Source organism: Bos indicus x Bos taurus, chromosome X (assembly GCF_003369695.1).
Source record: "Bos indicus x Bos taurus breed Angus x Brahman F1 hybrid chromosome X, Bos_hybrid_MaternalHap_v2.0, whole genome shotgun sequence".
NCBI lineage: Eukaryota > Metazoa > Chordata > Mammalia > Artiodactyla > Bovidae > Bos > Bos indicus x Bos taurus.
In genome coordinates, this window is record NC_040105.1 from 61,629,266 (window position 1) to 61,647,153 (window position 17,888).

The 17,888-nt window shown below is 37.2% G+C and overlaps 1 protein-coding gene across 5 annotated transcripts in view; it reads right to left on the reverse strand.

The window, feature by feature from the left end:
• Positions 1-17,888, reverse strand: part of OPHN1 (oligophrenin 1) — a 627,552-nt gene that overhangs the window by 24,102 nt on the left and 585,562 nt on the right. For 4 of the 5 annotated variants that reach the window (XM_027535145.1, XM_027535143.1, XM_027535142.1 and 1 more), the window contains one exon: positions 8,258-8,581. The exons of the other annotated variant lie outside the window; for it this stretch is intronic. In XM_027535145.1, coding sequence (XP_027390946.1) covers positions 8,258-8,581 — 324 coding nt within the window. The remainder of the gene's footprint in view (positions 1-8,257; positions 8,582-17,888) is intronic. 5 annotated transcript variants of the gene reach the window in all.

Consider the following 17,888-nt stretch of genomic DNA (forward strand, 5'->3'; position numbering starts at 1 on the left):
GACACTTATCAGCATCAAAACAAACAACCCAATCAACAAATGGGTAGAAGACCTAAGTAGACATTTCTCCACAGAAGACATACAAATAGTCAAGAGGCACACCAAAAGATGTTCAACATTGCTATTTAAACGCAAATCAAAACTATAGTGAATTATCACCTCACACCAGCCAGAATGGCTGTCATCAAAAAATCCACAAACAATAAATGCTAGAGAGGGTGTGGAGAGATGGGAACCCTCGGGCACTGTTGGCGTGAATGTAAGTTGGAAAAGCCACTATGGAGAATGGTATGGAGGTTCTTTAAAAACCTAAAAATTTGAGCTACCATATAACCCTGCAATCCAACTCCTGGGCATATATCCAGAGAAAAACATGATCCAAAAGGATACATGCACCCTAACATTGTAGCACTGTTTACAATAGCCAAAACATGAAAGCAACCTACATGTTCACCCATAGGGAAAGGGATAAAGATGTGGTACATATATTCAATGGAATATTACTCAGCCATTAAGAAGAATGAAATAGTGCCATTTGCAGCAACATGAATGGATCTAGAGATAGTCATACTGAGTGAAGTAAGTCAGATAGAGAAGGAGAAACACGATATGACATCCATTATATGTGGATTCTAAAAAGAAATGATACAGATGAATTTACTTACAACATAGAAAGAGACTCATAGACTGAGAGAATGAATTTATGGTTGCTTGTGAGGGGTGGGAAGAACTTTGTGATGGACATGTACACTCTGCTATATTTAAAGTGGATAACCAACAAGAACCAACTGTATAGCACATGGAACTCTTATCAATGCTATGTGGCAGCCTGGATGGGAGAGGAATTTGGGGGAGAATGGATACATGTATATGTATGGCTGAGTCCCTTTGTTGTTCACTTGAAATGATCATAACGTTGCTAACCATCTATACTTCAATTCAAAATAAAAGTTTAAAAAAATAAATCAAAAAATACGAGTTCACCCGTGGCAGATTCATGTCGATGTATGGCAAAACCAATACAATATTGTAAAGTAATTAGCCTCCAATTAAAATATATAAGTTTATATTAAAAAATAGAAAAAAATTAAAAAAAAATAAAATAAATGAATCAAAAAATAATAAAATGCTCATACTACCAAAAGCAATCTACTGGTTTAGGGCAATGCTTATCAAAATCCCAATGACAGCTTTAATAGAAATAGAACAAACAATTCTAAAATATATGGAACCATAAAAGAAGCCAAAAAGTCAAAGCAATTTTGAGAAAAAAAAGAACAAAGCCGTAGGTATTATAATCCCTGATTTTAATCTATATTATAAAATTCTTGTAATCAAACAGCATGGTGTTGATAGAAAAACAGACACATATATCAATAAAACACAATTCAGGACGGTGAAATAAACCCACAAATATATGGAAAATTAATTTATGACAAAGGATTAAAGATCTTAGAATGGACAAAGATATTTTCTTCAATAAATGGTACTAGGAAAACTGCACAGCCACAAAAAAAAAGAAAGAAACAAACTAGACCACTATCTCACAACATACAAAAAAATCATCTCAAAATAAAGACTTGAATGTAATGCCTGAAACCATTGCCCTCCTAGAAGAAAACATATGCACTACACCCTTTGACATTGATCTTAGCAATATCTTTTTAAATATTTTCCTCAGGCAAGGGAAGCAAAATAAAAATAAGCAAACAGGATTATATCAAACTAAATAGGACTATATCAAACTTCTGCAGAGCAAAGGAAACCTTCCACAAAAAAGAAAACACAATCTACTGAGTGAGAGAAAATACTTTTGAATCATATAGCTTATAAAGGGTTAATGTCCAAAACATTTAAAGAACTCATGTATCTCAACAACAAAAAACCCTGAACAACCTACTTTAAAAATGGAGAGAAGTCAGGCAGGTTGATTCCTCCAGTTCCATTCTTCTTTCTCAAGACTGCTTTGGCTATTCGAGGTTTTTTGTATTTCCATACAAATTGTGAAATTAATTGTTCTAGCTCTGTGAAAAATACCGTTGGTAGCTTGATAGGGATTGCATTGAATCTATTGATTGCTTTGGGTAGTATACTCATTTTCACTATATTGATTCTTCCAATCCACGAACATGGTATATTTCTCCATCTATTAGTGTCCTCTTTGATTTCTTTCACCAGTGTTTTATAGTTTTCTATGCATAGGTCTTTAGTTTCTTTAGGTAGATATATTCCTAAGTATTTTATTCTTTCCGTTGCAATGGTGAATGGAATTGTTTCCTTAATTTCTCTTTCGGTTTTCTCATTATTAGTGTATAGGAATGCAAGGGATTTCTGTGTGTTGATTTTACATCCTGCAACTTTACTATATTCATTGATTAGCTATAGTAATTTTCTGGTGGAGTCTTTAGGGTTTTCTATGTAGAGGATCATGTCATCTGCAAACAGTGAGAGTTTTACTTCTTTTCCAATTTGGATTCCTTTTATTTCTTTTTCTGCTCTGATTGCTGTGGCCAAAACTTCCAAAACTATGTTGAATAGCAGTGGTGAAAGTGGGCACCCTTGTCTTGTTCCTGACTTTAGGGGAAATGCTTTCAATTTTTCACCATTGAGGGCAATGTTTGCTGTAGGTTTTTCATATATAGCTTTTATTATGTTGAGGTATGTTCCTTCTATTCCTGCTTTCTGGAGAGTTTTTATCATAAATGGATGTTGAATTTTGTCAAAGGCTTTCTCTGCATCTATTGAGACAATCATATGGCTTTTATTTTTCAACTTGTTAATGTTACATTGATTGATTTGTGGATATTGAAGAATCCTTGCATTCCTGGGATAAAGCCCACTTGGCCACGGTGTATGATCTTTTTCATGTGTTGTTGGATTCTGATTGCTAGAATTTTGTTAAGGATTTTTGCATCTATGTTTATCAGTGATATTGGCCTGTAGTTTTCTTTTTTAGTGGCATCTGTGTCAGGTTTTGGTATTAGAGTGATGGTGGCCTCATGGAATGAGATTGGAAGTTTACCTTCCTCTGCAATTTTCTGGAAGAGTTTGAGTAGGATAGGTGTTAGCTCTTCTCTAAATTTTTGGTAGAATTCAGCTGTGAATCTATCTGGACGTGGGCTTTTGTTTGCTGGAAGTTTTCTGATTACAGTTTCAATTTCCGTGCTTGTGATGCATCTGTTAAGATTTTCTATTTCTTTCTGGTTCAGTTTTGGAAAGTTGTACTTTTCTAAGAATTTGTCCATTTCTTCCACGTTGTCCATTTTATTGGCATATAATTGCTGAAAGTACTACAAAGCCACAGTCATCAAGACAGTATGGTACTGGCACAAATAGAGATCAATGGAACAAAATAGAAAGCCCAGAGATAAATCCATGCACATATGGACACCTTATCTTTGACAAAGGAGGCAAGAATATATAATGGAGAAAAGACAATCTCTTTAACAAGTGGTGCTGGGAAAACTGGTCAACCACTTGTAAAAGAATGACTTGAGCACTTTCTAACACCATATACAAAAATAAACTCAAAATGGATTAAAGATCTAAACATAAGACCAGAAACTATAAAACTCCTAGAGGCGAACATACGCAAAGCACTCTCCAACATAAATCACAGCAGGATCCTCTATGAGCCACCTCCCAGAATACTGGAAATAAAAGCAAAAATAAGCAAATGGGACCTAATTAAAATTAAAAGCTTTTGCACAACAAAGGAAACTATAAGCAAGGTGAAAAGACAGCCTTCAGAATGGGAAAAAATAATAGCAAATGAAGCAACTGACAAACAACTAATCTCAAAAATATAATGAGGTGGATGAAACTGGAGCCTATTATACAGAGTGAAGTAAGCCAGAAGGAAAAACATAAATACAGTATACTAACGCATATATATGGAATTTAGAAAGATGGTAACAATAACCCGGTGTACAAGACAGCAAAAGAGACACTGATGTATAGAACAGTCTTATGGACTCTGTGGGAGAGGGAGAGGGTGGGAAGATTTGGGAGAATGGCAATGAAACATGTAAAATATCATGTAGGAAACGAGTTGCCAGTCCAGGTTCGATGCATGATGCTGGATGCTTGGGGCTGGTGCACTGGGACGGCCCAGAGGGATGGTATGGGGAGGGAGGAGGGAGGAGGGTTCGGGATGGGGAACACATGTATACCTGTGGCGGATTCATTTTGATATTTGGCAAAACTAATACAATTATGTAAAGTTTAAAAATAAAATAAAATTAGAAAAAAAATAATAAAAGAAAAGAAAAAAAAAAAAAACAAGCAACACCCACAGCTCAATTCCAGAAAAATAAATGACCCAATCAAAAAATGGGCCAAAGAACTAAATAGACATTTCTGCAAAGAAGACATATAGATGGCTAACAAACACATGAAAAGATGCTCAACATCACTCATTATCAGAGAAATGCAAATCAAAACCACAATGAGGTACCATTTCACACCAGTCAGAATGGCTGTGATCCAGAAGTCTACAAGCAATAAATGCTGGAGAGGCTGTGGAGAAAAGGGAACCCTCTTACACTGTTGGTGGGAATGCAAACTGGTACAGCCACTATGGAGAACAGTGTGGAGATTCCTTAAAAAACTGGAAATAGAACTGCCTTATGACCCAGCAATCCCACTGCTGGGCATACACACTGAGGAAACCAAATTTGAAATAGACACGTGTACCCCAATGTTCATCACAGCACTGTTTATAATAGCCAGGACATGGAAGCAACCTAGATGTCCATCAGCAGATGAATGGATAAGAAAGCTGTGGTACATATACACAATGGAATATTACTCAACCATTAAAAACAATACATTTGAATCAGTTCTAGTGAGGTGGATGAAACTGGAGCCTATTATACAGAGTGAAGTAAGCCGGAAAGAAAAACACCAATACAGTATACTAACACACATATATGGAATTTAGAAAGATGGTAACGATAACCCTGTATGCGAGACAGCAAAAGAGACACAGATGTATAGAACAGTCTTTTGGACTCTGTGGGAGAGAGAGAGGGTGGGATGATTTGGGAGAATGGCATTGAAACATGTATAATATCACATAAGAAACGAATCGCCAGTCCAGGTTCGATGCAGGATGCAGGATGCTTGGGTCTGGTGCACTGGGATGACCCAGAGGGATGATATGGGGAGGGAGGTGGGAGGGGGGTCAGGATAGGGAACACGTGTACACCCATGGTGTATTGATGTTGATGTATGGCAAAACCAACACAATATTGTAAAGTAATTAGCCTCCAATTAAAATAAATAAATTTAAATTAAAAAAATAAATAAAAATGGAGAGAAGAGCTATATGGACATTTTCCCAAAAAAGACATAATGATAGCCAACAGGAATATTAAAATGTGTCCAAGATCATTAATTATTCAGTTCAGTTCAGTCACTCAGTCGTGTCCGACTCTTTGAGACCCCATAAATTGCAGCACGCCAGGCCTCCCTGTCCATCACCAACTCCCGAAGTTCACTCAAACTCACATCCATCGAGTCAGTGATGCCATCCAGCCATCTCATCCTCTGTCGTCCCCTTTTCCTCCTGCCCCCAAGCCCTCCCCCCATCAGTTTTTTCCAATGAGTCAACTCTTCGCATGAGGTGGCCAAAGTACTGGAGCTTCAGCTTTAGCATCATTCCCTCCAAAGAACAACCAGGGCTGATCTCCTGCAGAATGGACTGGTTGGATCTCCTTGCAGTCCAAGGGACTATCAAGAGTGCTTTCCAAGACCACAGTTCAAAAGCATCAATTCTTCAGTGCTCAGCTTTCTTCACAGTCCAACTCTCAAATCCATACATGACCACTGGAAAAACCATAGCCTTGACTAGACGGACCTTTGTTGGCAAAGTAATGTCTCTGCTTTTCAATATGCTATCTAGGTTGGTCATAACTTTTCTTCCAAGGAGTAAGTGTCTTTTAATTTCATAGCTGCAGCACCATCTGCAGTGATTTTGGAGCCCCAAAAAATAAAGTCTGACACTGTTTCTGCTGTTTCCCCATCTATTTCCCATGAAGTGATGGGAACAGATGCCATGATCTTCGTTTTCTGAATGTTGAGCTTTAAGCCAACTTTTTCACTCCTCTTTCACTTTCATCAAGAGGCTTTTTAGTTCCTCTTCACTTAGGACAATGCAAATCAAAACCCCAGTGAGATATCACATCACACCCATCAGAATGGCTATGTCCTAAAAGACAATAACAAATTTTGGAAAGGAGTGTGGAGAAAAGTGAACCCTCTTATACTGTTGGTGGCAATGTAACTTGGTATAGCCACTATAGAACACAGTATGGAGATTCCTCAAAACTTAAGAATAGAACTACCATATGATACAGCTATTCCACTTCTGGATATTATACAAATAACATGAAAATACTAATTCAAAAAATATATGCAACTCTATGTTCATCACACCATTATTTATAATAGCTAAGATATGGGGGAAAACCTAAGTCCCCAACAATGGATGAATAAGTAAAGATATGATATATCCAAAGGAATACTACTGTGTCAAAAAAAGATGAAATACTGTCATTCACAACAACATGGGTGAACCTTAAGCATATTATGCTAAGTGAAAGAAGAGAAAAACAAATACTGTATGATTTTGTTTATGTGGAAAAAAGACAAAAATTAATCAATGAAAAAAAAAAAACAAAATAAATGAACAAACCAAACTAAAACAAAACAAACATGCAAATAGAAAGAACAGAGCAATGGTTACCAGAGGGGAAGGAGGGGGTGAAATGAGTAAAGGGAATAAACTGTATGGTGATGGACAGAAACTAAATTCTTGGTGGCGAGCATGCCATAATGCATACAGAAGTAGAAATAAATAAATGACAGCAAAAATTATATTAATAAATAATATCAATTCAAAAAGATACATGCACACCACTGTTCACAGCAGCATTATTTATATTGCCAAGACATATGGAAGCAACCTAAATGTCCATCGAGAGATGAATGGATAAAGAATATGTGTGTGTGTGTGTGTGTGTGTGTGTTTCTGTGTGTGCATGCTCAGTTACTCAGTTGTGTCTCTTTGCGACCCCATGGACTATAGCTTGCAAGGCTCTTCTGTTCGTGGAATTTTTCAGATAAGAATATTGAAGTGGGTTGCTATTACCTGTTCCCGGGGATCTTCCCAACCCAGGGATCAAACTTGAGTCTCGTGTGTCTCCTGCATTGGCAGGCAGATTCTTTACTACTAGGGCCACCTGGGAATCCTCTCTCACTCTGTGTGTATGTGTATATATATATGTATGCATACATTGTATGGAATACTAGTCAAACATAAAAATAGAATGAACTAAATGTCATTTGAAGAAACATGGATAGAACTAGAGATTATCATACTAAGTAAAGTAAGTCAGAAAGAGAAAGACAAATATGGTATCAGTAGTATTCATGGAATCTAAAATATGACACAAATGAACTTATTTCATGAAACCGTAAAAGAGTCATAGACATAGACAACAGCCTTGTGGCTGCCAAGGGGGGAGTCATATGGAGGATGGATGGATTGGGAATCTGGGATTAGCAGATACAAACTATTATATATAGAATGGATGAACAAGGTCAAACTATATAGCACAAGGAACTATATTCAATATCCTGTAATAACCTATAATGGAAAAAATAATATCATTATTATTAATTTATTCTACAAACAATGAGTACCTACTATGTGACAGTCAGGCATTGTGCTAAGTACTTAGGACATAGAAGTAAATAAAACAGCCAAAAATCCCTCCCTCATAAAGCGTACATTCTAGTGATTATTGTGAATGGTTTCTATATTCTTGGGCTTCCCTGGTAGCTCAGCTGGTAACGAATCCACCTGCAGTGCAGGAGACCCTGGTTCGATTCCTGGGTCAGGAAGATCCCCTAGAGAAGGAATAGGCTACCTACTCCAGTATTCTTAGGCTTCCCAAATGATTTAGCTGGTAAAGAATCCGCCTGCAATGTGGGAGACCTGGATTCAATCGCTGAGTTGGGAAGATTCCCTGGAGGAGGGCATGGCAACCCACTCCAGTATTCTTGCTTGGAGAATCCCCATGGATAGAGAAGCCTGGCAGGCTATAGTCCATAGGGTCGCAAAGAGGATTTCAACATTAGTAGTAATAAACCCGAACAGATTTCTACTTAAATACCTACAACCTCATAGGTGTTTCAAGGTGCAAAGTAGTTGAGGTCATTTCTCTTCCTCATGGAATTCCCAAGCACTTACCCTCCTTGTGGTGAGCCAGGGGCCGAGGTGCTGATCTCTTTATGTGGAAAGAGGGGGCCTTAGTGGTCCCAGGGCCTGGCACAGGTCCATTGCTGGCCTTTGGTATGGCCTTGGTCCCTCCATCCTGCAGCCTAGACACCAACTTCCCCACGTCCACCTCGAGGCAGGTCTCCAACTTGACATCTGAAACAAGCCTGCTTGGGGACTTCCTCCCAGGATCTGCTTCCACACTTTTTTGCATAGGCATTTTGGGGTATTGTGGTGGCTTGGGGGGTTCTATGCTGCTGCTGATAGTACCATTGGGTGTTCTATGTTGAATTTCATCTAGGAAAAGTTGGTGTAGAGGAAAGATTAATGACAACCTTTATCACCTTTTCATTTTTAGACATGTAGACATAAGATTGCAAAATTATATACATATTCAAAGGAGCTTTTGTTATGGAACAAATCAATGATATCCCACAAAAATCAGTCTCTAGCTACCTCACTTCATGTGGAGACACAGGTCTCATAACACAAGGAATTCAATTCAAGATCTGATTATTTTCATGACCACAATTCAGCAAAACCACAATATGCCAAGATTATATTACTTTCAAATACAGACATCAGTTAATAATCAACTATTTCTATTTATCTCAAAAGTTATTTATAGGGAACACATGTATACCTGTGGCGGATTCATTTTGATATTTGGCAAAACTAATACAATTTGTAAAGTTTAAAAATAAAATAAAGGAAAAAAAAGTTATTTATAAATATCTCTAATACTTCAGTGTAATGTGCTAAACTGAATTTAACTTCTTTTTCCATCCTCAATAGCTACTTTATGGCCTTCCCCTAGCTATTGTGGTTTACAATTTCCTATGACAATAGCATATGCTTTTCAGTTGTCTTATGTCTTAATTAAAGCTTTGAGACTCTAATGAGAGCCAAGGATATTCTCCCTAAAAAATTAACCTACACAAATACATGTAAAATTTTGAAAACCAATTTTAAGAGATTCATAGAGCCCCCTGAATCTGTTAATGAACCCCTAATTGAGAACTCCTGCCATATGGAAATTGTCACCTTCCTTGTTAATAGAAAACCTGGATCAGAGTGTACTGGTTAAGAACAGAGGTTCTGGTTAGCTAAATGAGACCTGAGAGATATGTCAAGCAATTAAAACAAATGGGTCCTATTTGGATCCTGATTAATTTTTTTTAAATGTAAGAAGGAAATTAGGACACTGACCAGATAGTTACTGCTTTTAAGGAATTACTATTTTGTTTAGTTTCTTTTATGTATGATAATGGTATTTCTGCTGCTGCTGCTGCTGCTGCTGCTGCTAAGTTGCTTCAGTCGTGTCCAACTCTGTGAGACCCCATGGACGGCAGCCCACCAGGCTCCCCCATTCCTGGGATTCTCCAGGCAAGAACACTGGAGTGAGTTGCCATTTCCTTCTCCAGTGCATGAAAGTGAAAAGTGAAAGTGAAGTCGCTCAGTCGTGTCCAACTCTTAGCGACCCCACAGACTGCAGCCTACCAGGCTCCTCTGTCCGTAGGATTTCCCAGGCAAGAGTCCTGGAGTGGGTTGCCATTTCAATGGTACTGAGATTTTGGTTAAAAAAGAGTCTTCATCTTTTACAGGTACATACTGAAGCATTTATGGATGAAATGACATGATGTCTGTTTTAGGGAAATGGGTAAGCGTATAGATGAAACAAGATTGGGCATGTAGTTGTAAATGTTGAAGCTGGGCAATATGGACATGTGGAATATGTTATGCTGTATGTTATACTGTATATTTTTATCAAATATACAATTTCCTTTTACATTTGAAACTCTCCACAATAAAATTTTAAAAGAACTGCAGGTTCTGGAGCCAGTTGTGCTACATACCAACTGTGAGATCTTGGGCAAGTTCATAATCTCTCTATATCTTAAATTTTTTCCTCAGTAAAAGAAATAATAATAGTACCTACCTCATGAGGTTGTGGTGATGATTACATGAGGTATTATACTTATTTCAGTGCCTGGTACATAATAAACACTCAATAATTGCTAGTTATTATTTATACTATTATGTTCTCAGTAGGCAGTGGGGCAAGAGTTTCCATGGGGAAAGAAAGAGTAAGTCTTGTTTCAAAGAATTTTTCCCCAGGAGTTTTCTTTTTCTTGGGAGCTTTTTATTGATGACTGCACTGCTGCTACCATAAAGGTTAGAGCCAAGGAGTTCCTCTATAGCTCCCCTACTTTGGTCCCAGGGTAGATACATAGCCCTGCTTTTATTAACTCTAGTACAACTGCTATCAGACTAGTCAAACAAAAAAATCAAAGACTCATTAATAATAATACTACTGACATAGCTCAAAAGTGCAATGTAATTAGATCACATGCTTCCAGAAGATGCCTTGTGGCAGAGGCCATCTAACCTCCAGCACTTAGGATTAACCTCAAACACACATACCTTCTAGAAAGTATGAAGTAAATTCTTGTGTCACACATGAAGTGATATAAATTCATTCTCCCACATGCTTTGAGTGTAACATCTCAGTTACATGTTTCTGTCTGAATGCTTTCTTTTGGTGAAGAAACTCTAGGAAATTCCCGTCCCTGTTCTCATTTAGGGAAAACAACAGCGATTGGTCATGCTCTATGGTATCATCACCATCTCAATACAGTAAAAGAAGGTCCAGTCTCATAAAGATGATCCACAAACACAGTCTCAGGCCACTACCTTCCACATTGGAAAGGATCTTTTCCTGGCTTGGAAATAAGACATATAATGATAGCAGCAATAGGGATTTGGAACTAGGCTATTCTGCCAGGAAAACCATTTCAAGGCTCTGGGATATGCTGAATAATAATGATAAAATGGTAATAATTATAATAATGACAATGATAATAATAATGAAAACAGATACCATTATTTAAACACTTTCTTTGTGTCAGGGCCTGTTCTAAGTGCTTTACATGGATTATCTCTCATAATCTTCAAAACTACTCTGTAAACTGTTATTAGTCCCATTTTATAGATAAGAAATCGAAGGCCCTAAAAGTCTCAGTGTCACAAAACTAATATGGTAGAGCCAGTTTCCATAGCTTGAAGTCTGTTTTCAGAGTACATACTCTTTCTGAAGACAGCGTTCATTGCTCCTGTTCAGCATCATCCCCTTTCTCTAACGAGCCATCTATTTCCATGGGAAAACACAAAAGCCAGCTTCAGAAACTGCAGAGAACTAGGAGTGAATAGGTATCAGAAAAGGAGGCCTCATAAATACGCAAGTGGCCAACTAGAGGCCTCTCTTCTAAGTGTAGGCAAGTGATGGGGAATAGCTTTAAGAGGTTGCACACTATTCCAGCAGGAGAAATAGATCAATGATTATAATACAGGTAGAATCATGCAAATAAGCACTATGAGAATGACAGTGCTAATTCTTTCTGGTGGTGTTGAAGAAAATTTTGTGAAAGAGGTAATATTGTGAAAGAGGCAATATTGAAGGATTGCAATAGATGGAAAAAGAGGGAAAGGGAATTTCAAAGAGAGAGCAACTTGAAAGAATGAAAGTTCAAGGTTTGTTTAAGAAAATGTAAAAGAAAATATTTAGTGTGGTTTGAGCATAGGAACCAATTTTAGATAAAAAGTGTGAGTAGTTGGAGAAGAGTTATTAAGGTAGGGTGGGGCTATATCATGAATGCCATTTTCAGGAATATGAGTTTTATCATTGGGCTGCAGAGAACCATGACTTTTTTCCCCAGAAAAGTGGCACTATCACATGTGTTTTTTGAATATGCCCTTAGGTTCATGACGAAGAGTAGACTGAACCAGAGAGACTGGAGGAGACTGGAGGTAGGGAGACCAAATGGGGGCTGCTGGATCTAAACTGGAGCAGCAGCAGCAGCAAAGAGAGACAGATTCAAGGGCTATTAAGGGAGTGGAACGCACAGGGCTTAGATATGGAGGTGGGAGGGAGTCCATGATGATAGTGAAAGGACTCATTATAATACTATATATGAGGGGAATAACAAGTTTAGAGGTAAGATAATGAAATGCTACTGGGAAACAGTGGTGAGTAGAGGGATTTGTTCTTTCTCAGAACAATGTTCAAAGAGGTTATAGGGAGTACAATATTACAGTAGATAAATGAGCTCTGGAATAAGACGAATGCAAGTTGTTTTTCTGTAATTCATTAGCTGTGTGAATTAGGCAAACTACACACCCTCTCTAAGCCTCTAACGCTTGTTCTATGAGAAGTGATGAGGATTAAATGAATATGAATTCACACCCATTTAGGATGGCTAGAATTAAAAGATAACAAGATATGGAAACAACCTAAGTATCCATCAGTGGATGAACTTTGTTTGGTTGTTTCAGACTTAAAAAAGAAAGATCTAAAAAAAAAAAAAAAGAAAAAGAAAAATCTCCTGCCATTCATTTGCTATAATATGAATGAATCTAGAAGATATTATGCTAAGTGAAATAAGCCAGACAAATAAAGAAAAAAATTACATAACTTCATTTATATGTGGAATGCTTAAAAGTCAAATACTTAGAAGCAGAGAGCACAGTGGTTACCAGGAGCAAGAGGATAGAGAAAATAGGGAGATGTTGGCCAAAGGATACAGAGCTGTAGTTATATAGGATGAATAAGTATAGAAATTTAATGTATACCATAATGAGTATAGCTAACAATACTGCATTGAATAATGGAAATTTGCGAAGAGAGTGGATTTAAGGTACTGTCATTAAAATAAATAAATAAATAAATACATGTCTATTAGCTTGACTGTAATAATCAATTCACTAGGTATATGTGTATTAAATCATCACTTTGTGTAACTTGAACATATACAATTTTACTAAATCAAGACACAAAAGACAGTGCTGACGAAAATGCAGAGAAAATGGAATTGTCATACATTATTGGTGGGAAAGTAAAATGGTGCACCTGATTTTAAAAATAGCCTCAAAATGATTCCTCGAAGATAAAATATACAGTGATTGTATGACCCAGAAATCCCACTCCTATATATACACCAAGAATCACTGAAAACATACATCCACATAAAAAATCTGTGCATAAAGGTTCATAGCAGTATTATAGCAAAAAGTGGAAACAATCCAAGTATCCAGCAAATGATGAATGATAAACAAAATGTGTTATATCCATATAATACAATATTACTCATTCATAAAAGGGAATGAAGTATTGATACATACTTCATAATGGATGAACCTTGAAATCATTATCCTAAGAAGCCAGCCACAAAAAAGACCACAGATTGTATGATTCCATTTATATGAAATTTTCTCAGAATAGGCAATCCATAGAGACAGAAAGTAAATTAGTGATTATAAGGAATGAAGGAGGAGGGGAGTATTGGGAGGTACAAGGCGCTTTTTGGATGATGAAGATGTTCTGGAATTAGACTGTTGCACAAGCTTATGAATATACTAAATGCACTGACCTACCCTTGAAAAGGGTGAATTTTATGTCATATGAATTATATCTCAGTTAAAAAAAAAAAAGGTATGGCTAGGGTAGGTGATCCCATTGGTGAACTTCTGGCATGAAGGCCTCATCACACAGAGGGGCAAATTAAGACCCAGAATAAGGAAATGATTAGCCCAAGTTATTCAGCAAGCTAGGAGCCAAGATGACATTTATCTCAGGTCTACCAACACCTAGTTCATTCATTTATTACACATATTTATTGAGGACATATGATATGCTGGATACTATGGGATACAGAGTGAAAATTTTCTGCTGGCATAGAAATTATATTTTCTGATGTGTATTTGGGGAGATTGTGAATAGACAAATAAGTGAGTTTATCCAATTAAAATGAGATTATGGAACAACAGGGTAAGCATTGAATGTTCCCTTCCACTTTTCCCTAAATGCTATATCATCTCCTAAGGAGGTGATCCCTTAAGCTGGGTGATCTTTTTCTCTTCATTATTCCCTCTACACCCACTCATTTATTCTACAAGTATTTACTGAACACATGCAATATATAGGAATTGTTCTAGAGGCTGGTGAAGAAAGTAGATCTGATATTCTATTGAGAAAGACAGACAATAAACATGCTGTTAAATATTAATGGCAGCAAGTGATATGAATAAAATAAAGCAGTTTAAAGGACAGACAGTAATGGAGGAGGAAAAAGATCTATTTAAATAAAGTACTCAGAGAAGGTCTCTATGAAGAGATGTCATTTAGCAGAGATCTGAATGAAGGAGTGAAACTGCAAAGTTTGGAGGAAGAATGTTTAGGACCAAGAAAACAGCAAATGAAAAGGCCCTTGGGTAAGTTTGACATCTATAAGAAACAGCAAAACCAGTGAGATCAGAGCAGAGAACAAAGGGTGCATAGAGATAGTGATGTTCATAAATGAGATAAAAAACGTATGTGCGGACCATATAATGCAAAATAAAATGTAAATTTTCTTCTAAAAATTAAGAGAAGTCATTGGAAATTTAGATCATAGGGAATGATATGATCTGATTTCCAGTTTTAAAAGATTGTATATCTTTCTGGCTGCTGCAGAGAACAAACTGTTGTCAGGCAAGAAGAAAAGTAAAGATAATAGTTTGGAAGCTCCTGTAGCCACTCAAGTAAAAGATGATGCTGGCTCAACTAGTAAGGTAGCAGTAGGAATTAGCAGGTTCAGCATATAATGTGCACATACAGCTAACAGGAATTGCTAATGAATTAGATATGAGGGAAAAAGCAAATAGTCAAGGATGATCCGAAAGTTTTTGACCTTACTAACTAGGTGACTGGTACTGTCAATTCATCTGGGCTGAATGAAACACAATCTGGAATCAAGGTTTCTGGGAGAAACATCAACAACCTCATATATGCAATGATATCACTCTAATGGCAGAAAGTGAAGAGGAAATAAAGAACCTCTCAATGAGGGTGAAAGAGGAGAGTGAAAAAGCTGGCTTAAAACTCAACATTCAAAAACTAAGATCATGGCATCTTGTCCCATCACTTTATGGCAAATAGATGGAGAAAAATGGAAACAGTGGCAGATTTTATTTGGGGGGGCTCCAAAATCACTGCAGATGGTGGTGACTGCAGCCATGAAATTAAAAGACGCTTGCTCCTTGGAAGGAAAGCTATGACCAACCTAGACAGCATATTAAAAAGCAGAGACATCACTTTGCTGACGAAGTCCATATAGGCAAAGCTATGGCTTTTCCTGTAATCATGTATGGATGTGAGACTTGGACTGTAAAGAAGGTTGAGCACCAAAGACCTGATACTTTCAAGTTGTGGTGCTGGAGAAGAAGTCTTGAGAGTACCTTGGACTACAAAGAGATTGGATATCAACCCTGAATATCCATTGAAAGGACTATTGTTGAAGCTGAAGCTCCAATATTTTGGCCACCTGATGGGAAGAGCTGACTCACTGGAAAAGAACCTGATGCTGGGAAAGACTGAAGAAAAAAGGAGAAGGGGGTGGCAGAGGATGAGATATTTAAGATAGTGTCACCAACTCAATGGACATGAATTTGAGCATACTCCAGAGACAGTGGAGGACAGAGGAACCTGGCATGCAACAGTCCGTGGGGTCATGAAGAGTTGGGCATGACTTAGTGACTGAACAACAACAAAAACATTGCCAATTACTTAGATGAGGGAGACCAGAGGAAAACCAGATTGAGGAGGAATAGGCAATCTAGGGTATTTGTACATTTTAAATTGTAGATTTCCTTGAGTCATCTAAGGAGAACTGTTGCGCAGTGAGTTTAAGATGGGAAAAAGGAAGATAATACTCCCAGATATACAAATTTGGATATCATCTTCATATTTAAAAGATATTTAAAGCTGTGAGACAATGCAATCATGCAGGAAACAAATATAGACAGAAAAAGCTGAATGAGAAAATCAAAACAAAACTCTGGGACCTTCCAACATGCAGAAATTGAGAAGAGAAGGAAAACCAAGAGGAGACTGAGATGGAATGCCTAGTGAGGTAGAAGGAGAGTTTGGTGTCCTAAAAGCAAAATGAATAAAATGTTTCAAGAAGGAAGAATTAGTAAACTGAAATGCTGCTCACAAGCTGAGTATGGTAAGAATAGTGGAATAGCACATGGAGATTGCTGGTTATCTTGACAAAAAATGGTTTCCACAGAGTACTGAGGAGAAAGGCCCATTTAGAACTGGTGCAGGTTCCATACTAACAATTACTCTACTCAATGGCATTTATTTGTTTATCTATCTATCATCTATTTCCATTTAGCCTATAAACTCCTTGAGGCCAGGGATGGTGTCTTAATTCCACCTAACACAGTACTTATTCAATCCATGTGAGCTGGTTTTCTCTCCAACTTTATTGGGATAAAATTGACAAACATTGTATATGTTTAAGGTATACGTATACATATGATATTTTGATATATGAATATATTGTTAAATGAGTACCACACTCAATCTAATTAACATATCAATCACCTCACATAGTTTCCATTTTTTATGTGTGATAAGAACAGTTAAGATCTACTCTTTTCATAAACTTCAAGTATACAATATAGTATTATTAACGACAATCACAGTGTTGTATCATATTTCCAGAATGTATTGATCCTGCACAACTGAACCTTTGTACTCTTTGATCAACACCTCCCCATTTCACTCTCTCCCAGGTTTCTGGCAACCACCATTCTATTCTCTGCTTCTATGAGTTTGACATTTTTAGATTTCACATATAAGTGAGAGCATGCAGCATTTGTCTTTTTGTCCTTGGTTCATTTCATTTAGCATAAAGTCCTTCAGGTTCATCCATGTCACAAATTACACACTTTCCTTCTTTTTATCTAAGCTAAATAATATTCCATTGTGTGTGTGTGTGTGTGTGTGTCTGTGTGTTTCTGGGTAAGTATCTGTGTACCTCTCACATTTTCTTTATCCATTCACCTGTTGATATTTCACTTTGATATTTCCATATCTTGGCTATTGTAAATAATGCTGCAATGAACATGACAGGGCAGATATCTTTTCGATATACTAATTTCATTTCCTTTGGATATATATTCAGAAATAGAATTACTGGTAGTGTTGTTTTTTAATTGACACACTTGGTAACTATTATTCTATGGGCAACCAAAAAGAAGTAGCATGATCACAAAATATGAAGAATTATTAGCAAGTGGCACGAGTGAAACAAACTGAGGGGAGAGGCAAACAACCAAGGAGAGCCACTTTGGGTGTGGTTAAGGAGGGTCTTTTGGGGAGATGGCATTTATCTGGACCAGATCTCAGGACCTGGAGCATGAGAATGACCCAGTCATGTGAAGGTGCAGGGGAATGTGTCCAGCAAAGGGAATAGCAAGTGCAGAGGCCTGGATTATGAGGCATGCTAGAGGTCTTGAAAGAACCTGATATACCTGGAGGATAGGGATGATTTATGTATCAGTAGTTCATTCCTGTGTGTTATTGCTGAGTAGTACTCCATTGTATGTATATGTCACAATTGGTTTGTCATTTGTCAGTTAACAAACATTTAGGTTGTTTACAGCTTTTGGCTGGTATGTACAAAGCTGCTATAAATATTCAAATATTAGTCTTTATGAAGCCATGTTCGGACTTTTTTGTTTTTCTTTTTGGGTATGGGTCATGCTTTCTTGTTTTTTT